The 21,804-nt window shown below is 39.0% G+C and overlaps 2 protein-coding genes and 1 long non-coding RNA gene across 4 annotated transcripts; all 3 read left to right on the top strand.

Moving 5' to 3' along the window:
• Window positions 1-482: 482 nt before the first annotated feature.
• LOC130183384 (major histocompatibility complex class I-related gene protein-like) lies at window positions 483-4,581 on the top strand. The gene is made up of 7 exons (XM_056398719.1): window positions 483-592; window positions 1,059-1,325; window positions 1,591-1,869; window positions 2,006-2,308; window positions 2,814-2,918; window positions 3,018-3,035; window positions 3,138-4,581. The coding sequence occupies exons 1-7, from the start codon at window positions 544-546 to the stop codon at window positions 3,146-3,148; spliced, it is 1,032 nt and encodes a 343-aa protein (XP_056254694.1). The 5' UTR covers window positions 483-543; the 3' UTR covers window positions 3,149-4,581.
• A 647-nt stretch (window positions 4,582-5,228) lies between these two features.
• Window positions 5,229-21,338, top strand: LOC130183890 (major histocompatibility complex class I-related gene protein-like). Its single transcript, XM_056399631.1, has 8 exons — window positions 5,229-5,339; window positions 5,975-6,241; window positions 6,639-6,784; window positions 13,693-13,825; window positions 13,982-14,423; window positions 16,870-16,898; window positions 18,494-18,772; window positions 19,782-21,338. Exons 1-8 carry the CDS (start codon window positions 5,288-5,290, stop codon window positions 20,054-20,056), a joined length of 1,623 nt encoding a protein of 540 aa, XP_056255606.1. The 5' UTR covers window positions 5,229-5,287; the 3' UTR covers window positions 20,057-21,338.
• LOC130183385 (uncharacterized) lies at window positions 9,374-12,558 on the top strand. 2 transcript variants are annotated; one of them, XR_008829831.1, is made up of 4 exons: window positions 9,374-9,411; window positions 10,847-10,869; window positions 11,088-11,126; window positions 12,278-12,558. It is a non-coding gene; the product is annotated as an uncharacterized LOC130183385 (long non-coding RNA). The 2 variants fall into 2 exon arrangements; XR_008829830.1 differs by lacking the exon at window positions 9,374-9,411 and having other exon boundaries at window positions 9,427-10,869.
• Window positions 21,339-21,804: the final 466 nt, after the last annotated feature.

Genomic DNA, 21,804 nt, shown 5'->3' with positions numbered 1-21,804 from the left:
TTATATAAGCATATTTTACAACATGTTTAAAAACACGCCCATTCATACACGATGCAAACCTTTATATGGGATGATGATGATACAAAGGAGACAGAAGAGGGATACAGAGGGCTCAATAGAAATATCGCGAGATGAACCTCGTATTTTGAATAATCGCCCCAGTGCATCCTGCAGGAGACCAGGATGAGAAACTCCAACGACTAGACATCAAGGATGTATCCATGCTAAACATATATGAACAACCTTTTTCTGCAACCTGGTTTTCACTTACACATACACATACACACACACTCACACACACACACACACACACACACACACACACACACACACACACACACACACACACACACACACACACACACATATATATATATATATATATATATTATTATATTATTATTATTATTATTATTATTATTATTATTATTATTGTCATCATCATCATTTACTGTAAATATATTTATTTATTAATATATTCACTTAAGACACGCCCACAGATGACTCCACCTCTTGAGATTTAGGTCTGCGTATCAGAACAAGATGAAGGAATTGTTTGTTCTGCTCCTATTGTGTGACGTTGCTTCTCCAGGTAAGAGTATGTTGTAACTCTTCGTTATGTCCTGTTACTGTTGCTGCTGTAAAGCTTGTTTGATTTGTGACTATACTGTGGAGCGCGATACGTTGTTCCTGGGATTACTGTTTCACTTTCACTTTCTATTACGCTGATGTTGATTTAATGTCATTACATGTCATCATTAAACATTGTCATTACTACTACTATTGTTTTATACACGTCAGTGCATTATAAAATTACATTTATTTGAATTTAGGCAATTTCAACACACTACTAGGCATGTTTTCAAATACAGTGTGCTGTAATTGCTTTTCTATAACACACTTTGCAGTTAGAACTAAAGTAATAGTATTTAGAACGGGTATATACCATATTCTTTTGTAGCCCACTGTGGTTTAACAAATCTTAAAATTATATTTTTAAAGGCAACTGACAATAAAATGTATAAAATGCAATTCAAAACTATTTATTTGTCCCACAGTGACACACTCTCTGAAATATCTCCTTACTGCAACTACTGGCATACCAAACTTTCCAGAGTTCATAGGAGCTGCAATGGTTGATGAAGTTCAGGTGGGTTATTGTGACAGCAACATCAAGACAGCAGAACCAAAACAAGACTGGATGAAAAAAATTATAAAAGATGACCCACAGCACCTGGAGTGGTACACACTGAAGTGTTTTGGAAATCAGCAAGTCTTCAGAACCAACATTGACAACTTGAAGGAACGCCTGAACCAAACTCAAGGTACTTTCTACTGATGTGCAAGCTCAATTACTCCTGCCTGACCAGTCACTCACAGTATCTATATTCACAGACTCAGAGTTTCGTGGACATCATATTTGCCAAATAGCATGGTGGCCCTGCCCGCCACACCTGTACTCACTCAAGCGGTCCTAAGTCAGCCATTCTGGTTGCTTTTAATAGAGGCACATTCTTAGAAATTTGTAGCTGCCCCCCAGATATGTTCTCACTTTAGTTGCAGTCTCTCTCTCTCTCTGTCCTGTCTCAGGTGTCCACATTTTACAGAGGATGAATGGCTGTGAGTGGGATGATGACACTGGAGAGGTTGTTGGTTATAATCAGTATGGTTATGATGGAGAAGACTTCATAGCATTGGACCTACAGACGCTGACGTGGGTCGCTCCAAAACCACAGGCTGTCGTCACCAAACTGAGATGGGATGCTGAGAAAGCGAGATTAGAATACAATAAAAACTACTACATCCACAAATGTCCCGACTGGCTGAAGAAGTATGTGAACTATGGGCAGAGCTTTCTTCAGAGAACAGGTAGAATCACATCTCTGTTGTATACTGATAACTACACTCATCTGCCTTCATTCCAATAAAAATGGAGCAATATATAAACACATACTACTTTATATGTCATATGTGATGGTATAAACTCATCTGCTTCTCCCTCCAGAGCCTCCCTCAGTGTCTCTCCTCCAGAAGACTCCCTCCTCTCCAGTCAGCTGCCACGCTACAGGTTTCTACCCTCACAGAGCTGTGATGTTCTGGAGGAAAGATGGAGAGGATCTTCATGAGGACGTGGACCAAGGAGAGATCCTCCCCAACCATGATGAAACCTTCCAGATGAGAGTTGACCTGAACATTTCATCAGTCACACCTGAAGACTGGAGGAGGTACGACTGTGTGTTTCAGCTCTCTGGAGTGAAGGAGGACATCGTCACCAAACTGGACAAAGAAGTGATCAGGACCAATGAAGGTAAGCGTGAGATCAGAGGTGGTGGAGGCTGGGCTTTTATTCCTGTTTATGGTCTAGGATATCTGAAATTTTAATGAATTTTAATGAACAGTTAGTCCATAAAACAAGAAAGAACTTGCTAGAAATTGGTGTGTATAGTGTCACCATGTGGCCACTATGTGTTTATGCACTTTACTCTTTCATTTTAACCTAAACATATTTTTTAGATATTCTTCAGCCAATTTTTCAAGACTCCAGAAGTAATTTTCTGCCTTTATCAGAGAAAGTACGGAGATGACAGGAAATGAGCATGACATGACAGAAAGGTCAAAGGTCCAGGTCATGGTGACCTCACCTTGTGGATGTAATATCTTGAGAGCTCCTCAACGGAATTTCTTCAAATTTGGCACAATCATTCACTAGGACTCGGGATTTGGGGGGTCAAAGGTCACAGTGACCTGTGAAAACACTTTCTAACCATAACTCAAGACTTCACACAGCAATTATTATTTTGTTTTGGTTCCAGTTCCTCCTTCAGAGTTTCCTGCAGCTGCTGTCATTGGAGGTGTTGCACTGCTGCTCCTTACACTCTGCATCTCTGGATTCTTCATCTGGAGAAGGAACAATAATGGTGAGGAACAGTGTCGCCCCCCCCCCCCCCACTACCTGTGATATAAGTCAATAAGTCAATTCATGTATTTGACATTGGTATCTCTCGTCTGTATTTCAGGGTTTCAGCTAGCTAACAGTAAGTATTCTACCTTTCTGTTCTCCTAGTGTAGACAAGCATGAATTCACTGTGACAGGCAAGATTTCCTTTTTACTATTTATTTACTGTGTCTCTTGACAGGAGAACGGTGAGGGTTAGAAGAGGATGCTGAACTCCGCTGAGTGAGGAATGAATGGGATTCTGACCCACTATCATGTACCTGGGACAGCTCCAGGATCAGCACACCTGACAGTCATCATGAGATTCATTTTTGAAAACCTCAGCTGTCTTAAAGCAGAAAGAACTGTGACACTAACTATTTTATACGCATTATTACTGTGACAGAAGTTGGTAAAAAAACGTTTTGTTGGGCTAGAAATCCACCTCCAGCATTTTATATTTTCAATATTCAAGCAGATTTATTCTCTTAGCAGCAGCAGTGTGTAGAGAGACAGAGACAGGCTTGTGTTGAAATAATTGTTACCACGACCGGCTCAAAACCATGACAAGGAAAGCGGGAGGCAACACAAGGAGTTAAAGCAAAGAGACCATTATTTATTTGTAACCAAAGTCAAAAATCAAAGTCAATCAAAAATGCTGTGAGGTGTGGAAGTCAGTCAATCAGTGGTGATAGCATGAGTGCATGAGTGAAGAATGGAGTATGAAGTGTTGGGGGGTCAAGAAACAAAAGAAAACAAAAAACAAAAACAGAGAGAAGACGAGGAGCGTGAAGCGTCTGGAGCCACGCTTCCCTCTGTGTCCTGCTCATCAGGGAGGACGTGTGGAGGATTAATAGCCCTGGAGCACCGGGCCCAGGTGTATCCAATCAGCCATTACCCAGCGACACCCACTGGTACCTGGAAGAGAAGTGACACAAGCAAGCCTCCTGCCCAACAACCCAACAGGGAGCGGCGTCACAGTGTGCAATGAGACTTGATGATGAAGGATGAAAGAGGGACAACAATACTGAATATCGCAATATTTACTGGCATATGCAATATTTTTCATAATATTGAGAGAGAAAAATAATAATAAATAAACAATAATACGATTATATAATATATCATTATTGTACATCGCAAATTTTGGGCTGGACTGGACTAGATATGAAGTTGCAGATATGGTTCAAGCCTAGTTGTGATTTCATCATATGGATCATGGGACTCTCTGTAATTCAAATAAACTTAAAGTTTTAGAAATGTATCTGCTTTATTTTATTGTAAGAGCTGAAATGAATGCAAATCCAGTTTGATTGAACTGTTCATTTATATATGTTTGTCCCTTTGTTAACACATTAACATTCAAAGTGTTGCACACATATGAAGTGCTATATTTAATCCTCAGTACAGTGAGAATTGTTGATGAGATGCTTTTGGTGGAAACTGTTTGGTTAAATAAAATGAAGTGTGAACTTTCTCTCTGTTGCTTTCTGTTCCGTCTTCCTTCGCCAAACTCCAAAACCAACGTTTGTTATACTTAAAACTGCTGCTGCCAACATTACTAAGAACAATGCTGCACTGGTTTAGCAAAGGGACGGTATATCTGGAGTTCTACATTATAAATAAAGAAGTAAGAAAATGTGCAATTGAGCAATAAAGTCATAGATTTTCAGGTTCCAGTCGAGATCATTTACTGATAAATATATTCTTCTGACTTTTAAGATTTGTAGCTTCAGTGGTTTTAAGAGTTTGGAAAGAACCAAGTTTCTATAAAGGGAAGCCTGCGACTTTCTGTGACAACAACAAATACAATAATAATAAATAAATAAGTAAATATATTTATTTTTGCCAAATTAAAATCCAAAAATGCAAAGAAAATACTAACTGGCTAATGAGACTTAATCTCTCTCTAAAGCGTTTAGATCTGCAGCTTCCGGGGCTCGTACCTCCACACAGGAAGCAGGAAGCTCCTTGTTTAAATAACTTTTAATTATTAAATATCAAATATTTAAAATTATACACTGTATGACAGTAATTTAAAAAAGAAAATTAAGGTTTTCTTAATAGTTATTGCATACCATTAAATTGATAGTTTTGATGTAAGTGAACAGAGTGCTGTGAGTTTGTGTAAGTGACATCAGGTATCAGATATACGAACATAAAGTCCTATTATTGCAGATTCTAACCACATGTCGATGTCTTTGTTTGGTATTTTATGATTTCCTGTGAACTGTCTTCCTGTAGAGGGTATCTATTGATGCGTGGGCAGATCGTATCTGTGTGTGTGTGTGTGTGTGTGTGTGTGTATGTACATACACCTGAAGTTCATCACTAGATCAGCTCCACTGAGACATGATGAAGACTTTATTTCTGTTGCTCCTCTTCTGTCACGTTGTATCTCCAGGTGAGATCACATTTTATTTCAACCTTTTGTTGTAACAGCAGCTTGATTTCACTTATATTCTAGTTTGTTTTAATATATGACAGCGCTCTTTTTTGGGGGGTAAAACTACTCGGATCCCAACTTTTAGACTGAAGTTCTTAGATGAAATGTCTATTTTGTCAAGTGACATTTCTAGGTAAAGTTACTGGAAAGATGCTTAAAAGCACATGCTTAAAATAAAAGCAGGTTTATTACAGTATTTGCACTGAAAAACATATTATTTATCTTATTGTAACAAACAATTAGATGAATTTTAACACCTTCGGTTGCAAGTATATTTATCATTTTATTGCTCCTATTTAATGATGTAAGTTATTGCATTGGGGCTTCGGTGCAGCTTACGTGACTGTCTCGTCACTTTCCGTCCGTTACTCTCTATTACATGAAGCGCGTTGAATTCTCACAGGAGGAGCTCGTTTCTTATAAACTGGTGAACAAGGTTTGGATGCAGCCAAACATGAAATGGATCTTAATCAGTTATCTTTTAAAAAAAAAACAAATTAGTATATTTTTAGGTTAAAAAACTACTTAAGTTGCAGAAATGATTAGCTTTACCAAAGAGGTTTAACTTAACAGAAAACCTGTTTCTGCTGCAGTGACTCACTCCCTGCACTTTCTCTACACTGGCGTGTTTGGAGACCAAAAATGGCCGGAGTTTGTCGGTGTTGCGATGGTTGATGGAGCTGAGGTGATTTACTGCGACAGCAACATCAGTCGAGCTGAACCCAAACAGGACTGGATGACAAAAGCCCTGGAGCATGATCCAAAGCACATGGACTGGTTCACTGAAGAGTGTCATGCTGGTCACCGCTCCTTCAACGCCATGATGAAGACTCTGATGGAGAGCTTCGACCAAACTGGAGGTATATTTACTGTAGGTCTCACGTTTTCCTGCTGAATTATTTCCTCAATCTAGTTTGTTACACAGCAAACAGACGTAGACACCTGTCATGAACACAAGCGCGCGCGCACACACACACACACACACACACACACACACACACACACACACGCTTTTTTTGGAATCCACTATTTACAGTACAGTACAACTCAGCGCACTGCACCATTCAAGTATGGTTAGTGTCACATGGAGAGAAAACACAGTCTGCACCACACAGACACGTTACCTGTTAGAGCGGAGATCAAACAGAGGTTTGCTCACTTTCAAACTTTTTTAAATGTTCTAATGTTGTAAAAAAATACAATCAAATCATATACTGTACATTGTATGTAATAACATATTATCTGTCTCTGTCTCAGGTGTCCACATTTACCAGAGGATGTTTGGCTGTGAATTGGACGATGAGACTGAAGAAGTTAACGGTTATAATCAGTTCGGTTATGATGGAGAAGATTTCATGGCATTTGATGTAAAGACAGAGACATGGATCGCTCCAACACCACAGCCCACTGAGCAAGCAACGTCTGTGGACGTCCAATTCTAGTTGATATCACGTCCGTCCGTCCAGGCCACAATCTGGACGTCTATATGACAGCCAGAACTAGTCGATAAATGACATTGAGTGAAGTAGTCCAGCCTGGCCCGATTTTGGACGTCTATTTACAGACAGAACTAGTTGAAATGAGACGTTCTGACCGACCACAATCTGGACGTCTATTTGACAGCCTGATTTAGTTGATAAATGACACTGAGTAAAGTCGTCCATCCTGGCCCAATTTTGGACGTCTACTTACAGACAGAACTAGTTGAAAATAGACGTTCTGAGAGGCCACAATCTGGACGTTTATATGACAGCCAGAACCAGTCGATAAATGACATTGAGTGAAGTAGTCCAGTCTGGCCCAATTTTGGACGTCTATTTAGAGACAGAACTAGTTGAAATAAGACGTTCTGACAGGCCACAATCTGGACGTTTATATGACAGCCAGAACTAGTCAATTAATGACATTGAGTGAAGTTGTCCAGCCTGGCCCAATTTTGGACGTCTACTTACAGACAGAACTAGTTGAAAATAGACGTTCTGAGAGGCCACAATCTGGACGTTTATATAACAGCCAGAACTAGTCAATTAATGACATTGAGTGAAGTTGTCCAGCCTGGCCCAATTTTGGACGTCTACTTACAGACAGAACTAGTTGAAAATAGACGTTCTGACGGGCCACAATCTGGACGTTTATATGACAGCCAGAACTAGTCAATTAATGACATTGAGTGAAGTTGTCCAGCCTGGCCCAATTTTGGACGTCTACTTACAGACAGAACTAGTTGAAAATAGACGTTCTGAGAGGCCACAATCTGGACGTTTATATAACAGCCAGAACTAGTCAATTAATGACATTGAGTGAAGTTGTCCAGCCTGGCCCAATTTTGGACGTCTACTTACAGACAGAACTAGTTGAAAATAGACGTTCTGACGGGCCACAATCTGGACGTTTATATGACAGCCAGAACTAGTCAATTAATGACATTGAGTGAAGTTGTCCAGCCTGGCCCAATTTTGGACGTCTACTTACAGACAGAACTAGTTGAAAATAGACGTTCTGAGAGGCCACAATCTGGACGTTTATATAACAGCCAGAACTAGTCAATTAATGACATTGAGTGAAGTTGTCCAGCCTGGCCCAATTTTGGACGTCTACTTACAGACAGAACTAGTTGAAAATAGACGTTCTGACGGGCCACAATCTGGACGTTTATATGACAGCCAGAACTAGTCAATTAATGACATTGAGTGAAGTTGTCCAGCCTGGCCCAATTTTGGACGTCTACTTACAGACAGAACTAGTTGAAATGAGACGTTCTGACCGACCACAATCTGGACGTCTATTTGACAGCCTGATTTAGTTGATAAATGACACTGAGTAAAGTCGTCCATCCTGGCCCAATTTTGGACGGCTACAGACAACCAGAACTAGTGTAAATGAGACATTCCGATAGGCCACAATCTGGACGTCTATATGACAGCCTGAATTAGTTAATAAATTACATTGAGTGAGGCAAGGCAGGCCCCTTAGAGCTGTTTTTTTGTCATGAAGAGTGAGGTTTCAATGGCTGTTCTCCATTGATCTGCCTGTACAGCATAGACTTCTTAACAATTAACCAATACTCAGCAATATTCATTGTTTTTAGTAATACTTCAATGATTTTTGGAGGTTTATGTTACTTGCAACTTGTTGCCATGCAAATAAATAGTAGTTTGAATTCAAAATCACAGAGGCTAAGCCAAAACCTGAGTACCTGGGAAAATATATATATTTTCATCATAAATGTTGCATTTTGGTGTATTTCCATCAGGTTTACAGTTACAATTGTTGTATAGGAGTTGGAAAACAAATTCAGCAGAAAAATTGGCTACTGGAACTTGGTTAATGGTTATAGTGCTTTATTGTTATAGTGCATTTTTACAAGGCAAGGATAAAAAATTCCTTTGTTGCATCTTGACTCTATAGAAATGGTTTAAATACCATGGATTCATGTTAGCTTCTTTCAAAAGTGACCAGAATAATGAATATAGGCCATATGGTTGAGGAGTTATTCCTGATTTGGGCAGGTTTTGCCTCCGGATTCAGAGATTAAAAAAAAAAAAACGTTTTCCGTATGCAGTACCGGCAGCCATCCTAACATCAATAACTTGAATTAATCTATTTATCCACATATTCCCCGTTTGTTAATAATAATTTGTCATTTTTTTTATAGAATATAGAATATTTTTTATTTAACAACTGTCTGTGGTTTGGTATTTAAAACATTTTTGGCTGTAAGGTCGTACGGTATTAATAAAGTTCGGTTGAATTAACCAATCACGTTCTTGTTACCAGACTGATATCCTTCCGCTGTGAAAGTAGTTCTACTTTTATAGTGGTGATTAATAATTTAATTGGGACGCGTAGTGGTTAACATTGCCTTTAACGACTATTTCAACCTTTTATGAAATGACATTGCTTTTTTAATCGAGCCAACTTGCCAGGAAAGTTTTCTATAGTGCTGTCGCACGGATGGATATGAAGTCTGCAAGGAATTGTACAATCACACAGTGGACTTGGCAGTTACTCGACTCCTGCAGATCGTAAGGTAAGAAATTAAACTAAACTTCCATAAAACCCTAAAACGAAAGTCTTTGTAAAACACACATGACATTGTTAGGCAATTTATCAAGTCTCATTTTGTACATACGACTTGGAAAACAACGTTTGCTAGAATTTTTTTTTTTTTTTGGCGCCTGCTAGCAAACCGCTTCGTATAACGTTAGCATAATGTTAGCGCCACTTGGGCCGTTAGGTTAACTTGGTTGTGACTACAGGCAACATTTACAGATCAGGTAGTTTTGCAGTTAGAGGAAATGTGCTTCCTAACTCTCTTATTATTTTATGCATCCAGGTTAAAAACGTTATATTGCTGTTTATTCCTAAATTCAAAATCTGCTTTTTTTGGATGCACAAAAGCTAATGTTATCTGTTTTAAATGGGAGTGCGGTAGGCTTCATATCAGACTTTTCCCTTTATGAATAATTTAATTTGTTTTAGTACGAAAAATAATATAGTTTTTCATATGATTTTCTACATATAGGCTGTGTGCGAGTGACAGTTAGTGAGAGCCAGCCTATGCTGGCTAGAATGGGCCGTGTGAACTGGACAAGCTGAATGTGCAGGGGCTAGCCTAAGGGACAGTAAGAGTATATAATATTTCGTAATGACTCATTGAGACGGACTGGGAACATTATCTTTTAAGTAGAGAATGTCGAGCTGTATGTTTACTTCTTTACCTGAGGAAGATGAGGTCGATAGAAGTATTCCTATCATAAATAAGACAGTAACTTTGTGTTTAGTTGGAAATCTTAAAATTGTCATGTTAGATGTCATAATATAAATCTTCATATAATCTTTAAATTATCAGATGGTGTGATCTTTTTGTAAATTATGGTGGTTTTAATTCTACTGATCTGACATGCCCACTCCAAACTCCCCTGTCCTCAATTTCCGTGACAGCCAGCTGTCGCAAAGCTTAAACTTCTCGAGACTCAACACAGACAACTCACGCTGCTGTCTATTTTGAAATACTTAGTTGTTGAGGATGACACGTCTAAGAAATACAAAATACAATTCGTGTGAAAGCTTTAGAGTGCACAGTTTACCACAGTCCTCAGCTAGTATTAGCTGCTGCAATGTCTAACTACTGTTGTGTTCTTTTAATGCCCTCGTTTAATTAGACTTATGTGTCCTACAGAGGTAATGCACAGTTGACAGATGGTCATCAACCCCACCATGGTTATTCTGTAGAGAATATTTTGAATAATTCAGTATTTTCAGTTGTCTGGCTGGTCCTTTAATATAGTTTTGTATGTGATCAGTCTGCAGTTTCACTTTATTTTCTTGTATCATCATGTAGCTATTAGTCTAATTTGTTGTACTTAACATCGCCATTGTAGAATGTAACAATTCATTTTAATGCAAAATGTTTTTCTGACATCTTAATACACTTGATAAATATGTTTTTTATATCTTCATAGAGAAAAGAAGAGCTGCCAACCAGGTAAGTTCACTATTAAGACATGTCCTTGACATTTTGTTTATCATTCAGCTTTGTGGAAGAGTTTCTCTATATTGCTTGAATTAAATTGTTGTGATTTTCTTTTAAAATGAGAAAATATACAAGCTACCTACACTGTTTCCCCACAGAATTAAATCAACATGCAGATAACTAGCATTGTTGATCGTGACTGACTGAATATTCTGGTGTTGACTTTTCAGGTTCATCTAAGTCATACAGCAGGGAGAGGTCCACTGCATGTAAGTATAGCCATTCATCGTATATATAAAATCAGCATGCAGATAACTAGCATTGTTGATCATGACTAACTGAGTCCCACCCGCGTTCAGGCACCGTCTCAATCCCCCTTCTCTTGTTGAGTGAAAGAAGGGCAGCGCATACCTTGTGGATACAGTAACTGTTACAGTAAAATGGTTGCAAAATGTGACTAAATGGAGCCATGCACTTTATCAGCAACAGAGACTTCACACCCCACGGACCACATTTTCTTAACCATAATGATATGTAAAGCAGTCCTCCACCATCATTTCAGTTGCGCTGCATTTGACAAATGTCTGCTGTGTGATCCAAACTCCACAAACATACATTTACGAAGGGAGAGCAGTCACAGGACTGGGATAGTCAGGTATAGGGCGTTCGATCACAAAATGCTAAAAGATATCAATATGTCAGAACGTGTCTCTGCCTAGCAATTAATGTTACTAGTATTTCTTGTGCTCAAGTAGCCTACAACACAGTGACTCGACTTAAAGTTTAAACATAAGTAACTTACTATTAATTTCGAGACGTCTTAGTTTTTTAAGGGAGGTGCTTAGCAAAGGGTCAATTAATGAAGCTGCAAATGGAGGACCCATGAAGCATGTGCTTCTTAAACTAGAGACTCTTGATGTACTTGTCTTGTTATTTGTGCATCAGGGCAGTACAAACTTGGATTAGCTAACACAATGTGCCACATGAGTTATAGTTGATGGAAATGGTTGTTCATACAGAAATTTAGATATAAAAAAAAGTTTTAATATAAATGTTAAAAATCTAATTTATTTTAGCCATTTACAAAATACGGAGACGGAGAGAAACTCAAGGTTCATTGAAGAAACCTGCTCCTGACAAGGTTAGGTTCATAGATTCAGTTACCATAGTCATACTCAGAGGTTAACTTACTTCAGTTTCTCAGGTGTGATTTTCCTCCCTTTCTGAAATGGAAAGCCCAGTTTCCCTCATTTAGGGTTAACAGACTCAGAGTTTTCACTATAAACCTGCTTTCTGACACGGGCCTCTGAACAGTAGCATCATTATGTATTGACACAGGCTTTCAATTTGGCTCCTCTGAGGATGTATTCACATGATTTTTTTGTTGTTTGTTTTTTGATATTATTCTTTTTTATTTTAGCTGCTGTTATGCAATGGGATTCTGCTGCGACGGAGGCGCAAATCAGATCTGCAGCTGCAGATCACTTGAAGCATGCCCCGGGACGAGTTGGAGGAGGAGGTTACAATTAGGTCTTGTTAGCAACTGAATTTTTACTCTTTTCTAATTTTAAATACTTTTATATATTTATAGTTTTGTTATTTTCGTTTTATTCAATGTTCACTGTTGTACAATGTATTTTAAATGTGTTCGTGGCTTTTCATCAAAGTTCTTGAATAAAATTGGATAGTGTGAATGTTAAATCGGCTAATTACCTGTCATCCTTACATCTATCCCCAGCAGTGTTACAGCTCACCCCAGTGGGGAGGTTGTAACTATTAGATGTATTAGATGTTCACTTCGATAATTAATGAAGTCCAATACTTTTATGTGTTGTAGACAAATATGGATACTGTGTGTCGACAACTGTTGAGTCATTGATGATCAAACAGAAAGTGATACTATATCATATCATATAAGAATGAATGCTCACTCACTCACTGTCACACACAGATCCAAGTTGTCTATTTCTGCTCAAACATGCATTCTTCACTTTTTATGTTTGTGTCAATTTGAGGACAGTGGAACTTTATACTAATTATCTGTAACGTTTATCCATTTTTTAATATCTGATTAGCAACTCTGGTCATCACTCATCTAATCAGTACAGGACAGTAGTGGTTAATTGTAGTGTGTGCATTTCATTCATGTCAGTGAAGGGTACTACTTTTATAAGCTGTTCTCATTAGTAACCAAGTTTGAATTTTTAACGTTTAATGTCCTGAAAAGATGTGGCCTATATTGCCCTCATGGATATTGTCTTCTGGATGTCCAATAATTGTGTCTTTAACACGTACTTTTATGACATCTATAAAACGTCCAGAAAAGACATCTTTAAAACGTCCGGAAAAGACGTATTAAAAACTTTCATTCTGGCTCCTCTGAGGACGTCTTCTGTATGTTCGGATATCACGTCTTTAACACGTACTTTTATGACATCTATACAACGTCTAGAAAAGACATCTTTAAAACGTCTAGAAAAGACATCTTTAAAACGTCTAGAAAAGACATCTATACAACGTCTAGAAAAGACATCTTTAAAACGTCTAGAAAAGACATCTATACAACATCTAGAAAAGACATCTTTAAAACGTCCGGGAAAGACGTATTAAAAACTTTCATTCTGGCTCCTCTGAGGACGTCTTCTGGATGTTCGGATATCACGTCTTTAACACGTACTTTTATGACATCTATACAACGTCTAGAAAAGACATCTTTAAAACGTCCGGGAAAGACGTATTAAAAACTTTCATTCTGGCTCCTCTGAGAACGTCTTCTGGATGTTCGGATATCACGTCTTTTTAACGTGTTTTGGACCACTTTTTGCTCAGTGGGAGGCTGTCATCACCAAACACGAGTGGGACACTGACAAAGCTGCGTTAGCTCACATTAAGAGCCTCCTCACCCAGCTCTGTCCTGAGTGGCTGAAGATGTTCGTGAACTCTGGGAAGAGCTCTCTGCTGAGAACAGGTAACCCATGGTCTGCTGCAGTTTTACAACAGCATGTTTCTTTGAATGTCATTTAACATTACAGTGAATATGAAGTAAAATATAGTCCCTCTCTCTCTCTCTCCCTCTCCCTCTCTCTCTCTGTCCCTCTCCCTCTCTCTCTCTCTCTCCCTCCAGAGCCTCCCTCAGTGTCTCTCCTCCAGAAGACTCCCTCCTCTCCAGTCAGCTGCCACGCTACAGGTTTCTACCCTCACAGAGCTGTGATGTTCTGGAGGAAAGATGGAGAGGATCTTCATGAGGACGTGGACCAAGGAGAGATCCTCCCCAACCATGATGAAACCTTCCAGATGAGAGTTGACCTGGACATTTCATCAGTCACACCTGAAGACTGGAGGAGGTACGACTGTGTGTTTCAGCTCTCTGGAGTGAAGGAGGACATCGTCACCAAACTGGACAAATCAGAGATCAGGACCAACTGGGGAAAAATTGGGATTAGAAAGGATGAAGGTGGTCAACAGATTCTAAACTCAACCATTTCAGGTAAAGCTGGAATCAGACATAACAGAGGTGGGAAACACACATGTAGTTTATTTCACCTGATTTTCTGCACATGCGTTTTGTTGTTGTTGTGCTGATGCGACCACTTGTCTCTTTTTTAGTTTGGGTTTGTTTTACATCTTTGACATTTATCAATTGCCACAAAATTCATTGATTAAGCAGCTGCTTTGGTTATTGTTATATGAAATAATTGTATGCAATGAGACTTGATGATGAAGAATGAAACAGCAACAACAATATTGAATATCACAATATTTACTGGCATATGAAATGTTTTTCATAATATTGAGAGAAGAGAATATCAGCATCGCTTGAAACATAAAATACAATAATACAATTATATAATATATAATTATCGTACATCGCAAATTTTGGGCTGGACTGGACTAGATATGAAGTTGCAGATATGGTTCAAGCCTAGTTGTGATTTCATCATATGGATCATGTGACTCTGTAATTCAAATAAACTTAAAGTTTTAGAAATGTATCTGCTTTATTTTATTGTAAGAGCTGAAATTAATGCAAATCCAGTTTGATTGAACTGTTCATTTATATATGTTTGTCCCTTTGTTAACACATTAACATTCAAAGTGTTGCACACATATGAAGTGCTATATTTAATCCTCAGTACAGTGAGAATTGTTGATGAGATGCTTTTGGTTCAGTAAACTAGAAACTGTTCGGTCAAATAAAATGAAGTGTGAACTTTCTCTCTGTTGCTTTCTGTTCCGTCTTCCTTCGCCAAACTCCAAAACCAGCGTTTGTTAAACTTAAAACTGCTGCTGCCAACATTACTAAGAACAATGCTGCACTGGTTTAGCAAAGGGACGGTATATCTGGAGTTCTACATTATAAATAAAGAAGTAAGAAAATGTGCAATTGAGCAATAAAGTCATAGATTTTCAGGTTCCAGTCGAGATCATTTACTGATAAATATATTCTTCTTGTCAAGGGTTGCGAGGTAAGTTGGACCCAAATGCAGTCAACTCTTGGGAGACGGTGCAGGCAGGTTTATTAACAAAAATCCAGACGTGAACGTGACATGAACAAACCCTGAACTAAACAGACGAACCGACACAGACAAAGGGAAGCACAAGGACTATATAGACAAGGGAGGCAAGGGTGATTGAACACAGGTGAAACACATTAGGGCGAGTCAGACAATCACCACACAGAAACAGGACCTTGACAAGAAGCAACACACAGACACACAAGGAAACCAATACAAAATAAAACAGGAAGTGCAAAAAGTCGAAAATAAAACTAACAAAAAGTGCCTTCCATGGCAAAACATGACACTTCTGACTTTTAAGATTTGTAGCTTCAGGGGTTTTAAGTGTTTGGAAAGAACCAAGTTTCTATAAAGGGAAGCCTGCGACTTTCTGTGACAACAACAAATACAATAACAATAAATAACTAAGTAAATATATTTATTTGTGCCAAATTAAAATCCAAAAATGCAAAGAAAATACTAATTGGCTATTGGGACATCTATGTCAGATATTACATTTCTGTATGGGAACATTGTACAGTCACTGAACTCTCTCTGTAGCAGTGCAGACATGATGTCTAGTCCTCACAGTTCAGTGTGTAGAAGAGTTGTAACTGTAGGACTAATGGCTGCAATGATTCACTCACAGTATCAGTCAAATAGTGCACTAACATCTGGATGCAGCTGTTTAAGGGACAAAACAACCACCGCCACCTGATGTGTGGTATATTAACTGCTGATCTGCAACAAGAGTTTGATTTCCTGTAAACTGTGCTGAACACTGGCTTCCTGCCGATGATAACACAACTTCCCTTTAATGTGTGGGAACATCTGCTCCTCTGTGCCGAGGGTAAAAAGAGAGAGAGAGAGTCGAACACCATCGTGAGTAGAAGAGAAAGATAAAAAACAATAAAAATGAAGAAATATTATAGAGAAATATAAATACATACAATGTCACCATGAGGTCAAAACTTTAATTAGGTGTGTTTCATTAACTCTCCACTAGAGGGCAGCAACATCTGTAATGTCTGATTGTGAAGTGAAACACAAACTGTAAACAGCCAAGATGTAGGAAATGATAACAACAACAGACACAGTGAACACCTCTATGTAATGTTGTGCAAGTGGAAGATAAAGTAGTGGCTTACAGTGATGGTTGTAAAAACTTCCTGACTGTGGAATTATCTTGTCTTGATAAACACTGACAGAGGTGTGGGTTTATTTGTTTTTTCTGTCTTGGTTTGACCTGTTTATGTCTCTACTGGAAAAAGCAACAAATGAAATCTCTTTAAATACCTTTTATTTGATCAGATGGAGTCTGTTACTAACTTTCTATCTCTGCTGCTTCCTGTTTCCCGCCTAAGCCTCATTGAACTTCAGGTGTGTGATGCAGTTAATACATCCTTTACTTTCATTTACTAGGTATTTAGATCGTAATTATAGAGGAAGAGAGAGCCGTAGATGTTGTGACTTGTGTATTAATGGCCCATTGAATGAATGAGTGAGTTTATCTCAGGAACAAGCAGCACTCAAACCAAACTGGAGGTATGTTTCTTTTTCCACTTGATTAGAGCAGAATAACTCTGCTGAGGTCAGTAATGACTCTGCTGCAGAAATCTGTGTATAACAGCGTTACAACACATGGATGAGTAGATGAACATTACTATGCACTGTTTGCTTTTCTGCTGCTGGTTGGTGCATTCATGCAACAATCACTTCATTAGTTCAAAAAAAGTGATATGGAGAAACACCCCTCATTCTGACCTGCAGTATTCAAACATTCAGTTTTATTTGTAAAGCGCCAAGATCATAATTTATTATAGACATTAGCAAACACTTGGCGACAGGAGGGAGGGAGGATCCCTACTGCTCACCTTGTAGTCACAAAGGATAAACAGCCTAAATCTGATGCTATTTTGTTGTGTTATGTATTTGTAACAGCAAATATTCCAGTAACTCAATTTCACAATCTTCTCCCAGGACTCTTGTCCCAGTCACACTGACATGAGCTCAATTACTAATCATAGTAATGAACTATTCTCAGTTCAATAATGCGTTCCAAAGAATACATGAGGTACATGCTGAAATACTTGATATGACTTTTTGCCACAACATGACACAAGCAAACAATGTACAGCTCCTGTAAAACTGTATCAGTGTGACTACTGGATTTCAGCTGTGGAGTCTTTGCAGACAAAGGTTTGCTGAGATGTCTGCAGTTCTTTTCACTGAGTCTGATTTGTCAGTCTGTTCAACTCAGAATTAAAAGTCAGAAGCCGACGTGAAAGGTTGTTCCCTCTCGGGTAATTACACTTTAGAGGACATGATGTGAACATGAAAATTGTGAGATTGAGATGTAGATAAAATTAAAAGACAGAGAAAGGAGAAGTACAAAACTAACATTTTTTTGTTTATATTCATCTGTGCAGCTCTCAGAGCACAAGGAGAAAATTACTGAGGCTGTGCTGCAGTCATTATGGTTTTTGTAAAGCACTGTGTATTCACTGATTTATGCTTTATAAACATTTTTTTACTTTATGAACATGGTAATAGCTGCATAAATGTCTGAACAAAAGAGGAGCATGAGTGGAGTTATTTCACATGCAGGTGACTATGTAATTATTAGCATAGTGAAATGAAGCACCCCTTGAGGGAAATTTGTGATTTGTGAAACTGGAATATACGACACCTTGTCTTGACCCTAACTGCTGCTCTGTAAACTTCATGCCTCGTCTGAAAATGATGTCAGGGTGACATTGCGTCAGAGTTGTAGTGAAATGTGTCAAGGTTTGTGGTAAGTAGGACCCAAAATGCAGCCAACACTTGGGAGACGGTGCAAAAAGGTTTATTTAACTGAAAAAGCTTAAACACTGGTGAAGCACAGGGAAACACAGGAACTTAAACAAGAAACAGGAACAGGCAACATGAACAGACAGAGGGTAAAGCAGACATGAACAGACGACGTGAACCGATGAGGACAAACCCAGAAAAAAAGTCAGAGTTGGACTTTCACATGTGGCGCTGATCCTCTTCCGTAAACTGCAGCTGACTGCGCTGAACTCACTCTGGTTTACTCTCTCTCTCTCTCTCTCTCTCTCTCTCTCTCTCTCTCTCTCTCTCTCTCTCTCTCTCTCTCTCAGGTGTTCACATCATCCAGCAGATTTTCGGCTGTGATTGGGATGATGAGACTGAGAAGGTTATAGGTTATAACCAATATGGTTATAATGGGGAAGACTTCCTCACATTTGACCTGGAGACAGAGACGTGGATCGCTGCAAACCCCCAGGCTGAAACCACTAAACAGGAGTGGGATGGAAATACAGCTAATAATAGGCATTGGAAGAACATCATCATCAACGTTTATCCTTTCTGGCTGAAGAAGTATTTGATCTATGCAAGTGGTTTTCTGGGTAGACCAGGTAGAGTCACGTGACCTGAAATGTCTCTTTGCAGTATATATGACCGTGTTTCCACTTTTACTCTCACTGTCGTTCATTCACGTCTTTGTCTTTACTCTCTCTCTCTCTGTCTCACTTTTACTCACTCTATTAACACCTCTAACTCATAGTGCGTCAGACTGGGATGGTAATATGAATGTAAATAATAAATGAAGCTGGGTTCAGTTATGCATTTACAGATGATTATCCTGAATCATATTAAAATATTTTTGTACATGAAAGAATGTGTGGGCAAGAAGCAAGTGAAAATAATGATAAGAAAGTGTTTATGTTTGTAATATTCATTTCAGCCTCAACAGGATCTGATTTTTGTTTGTCCAAATGTAACTTTGTCTGGCAGGACTGTGGGTTTTTTTTTATCACCACCATAAACGGACACTCACTCTTCAATCATGACCAGTGGTGAAATGTAACAAAGTACATTTACTCATGTTCTGTTCTTCACTACGGTTTTAATATAATTGAGTAGTATGATTGAGTATATACCCACTTTATACTTCTACTCCCCCACAGTTCTGAGGGAAAGGTTGTACTTTTCACTCAACTATATTTATGGGACAGATTGAAGTCACAGTTATTTTTTCTTCTTTTCTCTCCATTTATCATCTCAAGACCGACCCAAATTTACCCTGAGACCCTGTAGAGGTGGTCCAACCCTCAGGTTAAGAACCACTACAGAGGATGCAGGATTTTTATTTATAATGGAATATTTTTTACTGTTATTAAGTATAGCATTAATATAGTACAGCATCTAGCCAATAATTCAGTTAACCCCTGTATTATCATCATGAGTGAGACTTTGGCTCCCCCTGGTGGTGGAGGTAAACTGCATCATGTGCACTTGAACTGAAGCACAGGATATGTTCACTGTTCTCAAAGTTTAAAGATGAATCAGTTGTTACTGATTATTTTAGTATTTTTTAAAATGTATGACATACCTTGATAATGATAATGTTTTTTTATTCTCCAGAGCTTCCCTCAGTGTCTCTCCTCCAGAAGACTCCCTCCTCTCCAGTCAGCTGCCACGCTACAGGTTTCTACCCTCACAGAGCTGTGATGTTCTGGAGGAAAGATGGAGAGGATCTTCATGAGGACGTGGACCAAGGAGAGATCCTCCCCAACAATGATGACACCTTCCAGATGAGAGTTGACCTGAACATTTCATCAGTCACACCTGAAGACTGGAGGAGGTACGACTGTGTGTTTCAGCTCTCTGGAGTGAGGGACGACGTCGTCACCAAATGAACATAGTGGGTCTCCATTTACCCAGAGTTTTAGGTTCTGGGGAGTTGGCAATACATCATAAGTTGCCCCTATCAAGAATCTAATACTACTTTCCTCCATACTCCACAGCTCTTTCCAGCTAAGCTTTTTCTTGTCTACACCTTCCCAATTCACCCACTGTCCCTGCTTAGCCTGGGCCACTGCCTTAGCACCCCTTAATATTTCCTCCTGTCTACGAACCTGCTCCACGACTAGCTTTCTCTTCTCCTTGGGACCTGCTCTACTCCACACCGGTTTGCTTGGGCCAAGCCTCAAGCCTCCCCGGCCTATTTGGACATTACCCACAATCTCTGTATGCCTAAGCATTGCTTCTGCCTCCTGCACTGCGATTCTTGGATTCCACTTTCTCCCCTTGATTGGGTTTGGAACCACCTTACTAACTACCGCATCTTTGCTCCCAGATAACAGGAGCTCTGTCCTAACCTTTGTACATTTAAACTCCTCCACTAGACTAGTTACTGGGAGCTGAAGTATGCCTTTCCCATACAGTGCCACTGTGCTTAAACATCTAGGAACACCTAGCCACTTCCTAATGTAAAAGCTAACTAATCTTTCTAATATGTATGATTGTATATAATTTTGGTAACTGATGACTTTCCATCAAGGAAAGCAAGAAAGGTCATCAGGCTTTAGATGACAATTTCTGCAATTCAAAATCTACGTGGTTTGTTTAAAGTGTGCAATAGTGTAACAATTAGGTTCTTAAGTGTGTTAATCTATTTGTGGAATGGATCATTTGTGCAATTTAGTAGTTTTATTCTCTAAATTATTCTTGCTACTTTATTTAGGTATTTATGATTGTATATAATGGGTATGTATTGCCAGAGGAGTGGCTTATGAACACAATGCTGGTTGTAGGATCTTCCTGACTTACTGGGGAATTTTCTTGGCTTAATAAACATTTCTTTTTTCGTTCCTGGTTTGATCTGTTTCACCAACAGAGAAGTTAGTTAGAGAAGGTGTCGTGCGTCAGGGGCTCAGTAGATTTATGACAACACAGCCTGACACCCACTGTAGGGTCCAATGACAGGTCAAAACATCATTTGCAATAACATGAACACTGGGCATTTGAAATGTCACATCCCAATCCTGTTTTTCAGTTTCAAAATCATAGCTTAAACTTTCAAAACTTAGTTTTAATGTGATGATTTCTAATTGTAGTCTAACCTCATCAAAACAATGTCACAGTCCTTTACATATCTCTGTGTGTACAATGAGTAAATGATGTAAATAAATCAGATTGTTTTTAAGGCAGTTGTTTGCTTCCTCTGTGTATGTAAGTCATTCAACATCAGAGCGGCGACATGAATCGAACTCGTGCTTCTGTAAAGATGCACAACTGTCTGGAGGTGCTCTGGGTAACAGTAGCTCACAGAGCCTTGCAAAGGATCTGATACACACCACCTGGTGTGAGATGCTGCTGGTCTAGTGCGACATCTAGTGGCAGAGACGATCGTCTACAGAAGCTGAAACCTCGTCAGATGAAGGCGGCTCCAGGAATCAGACGCGGCAGCTTCTCTCCACAAAGTGCAAAACTTCTCTTTGGTTTCATTGAGGAGATTTACTTTTTATTAGTTGGATTTGAAGACGAAGATTTATTCTGTTAACAGAATACATGTCCCGTGCAGGCCCAGCTCGAGGCATGGGCATGTGGGACAATGCTCCACCAAATACTCCTGCTTCATCCCAAAATTAAAACAACTGAAAAG

The sequence above is a fragment of the Seriola aureovittata genome, chromosome 16 (assembly GCF_021018895.1).
Source record: "Seriola aureovittata isolate HTS-2021-v1 ecotype China chromosome 16, ASM2101889v1, whole genome shotgun sequence".
In the NCBI taxonomy this organism is placed as follows: Eukaryota; Metazoa; Chordata; class Actinopteri; order Carangiformes; family Carangidae; genus Seriola; species Seriola aureovittata.
This window is presented reverse-complemented; position numbering and strand designations above follow the sequence as displayed.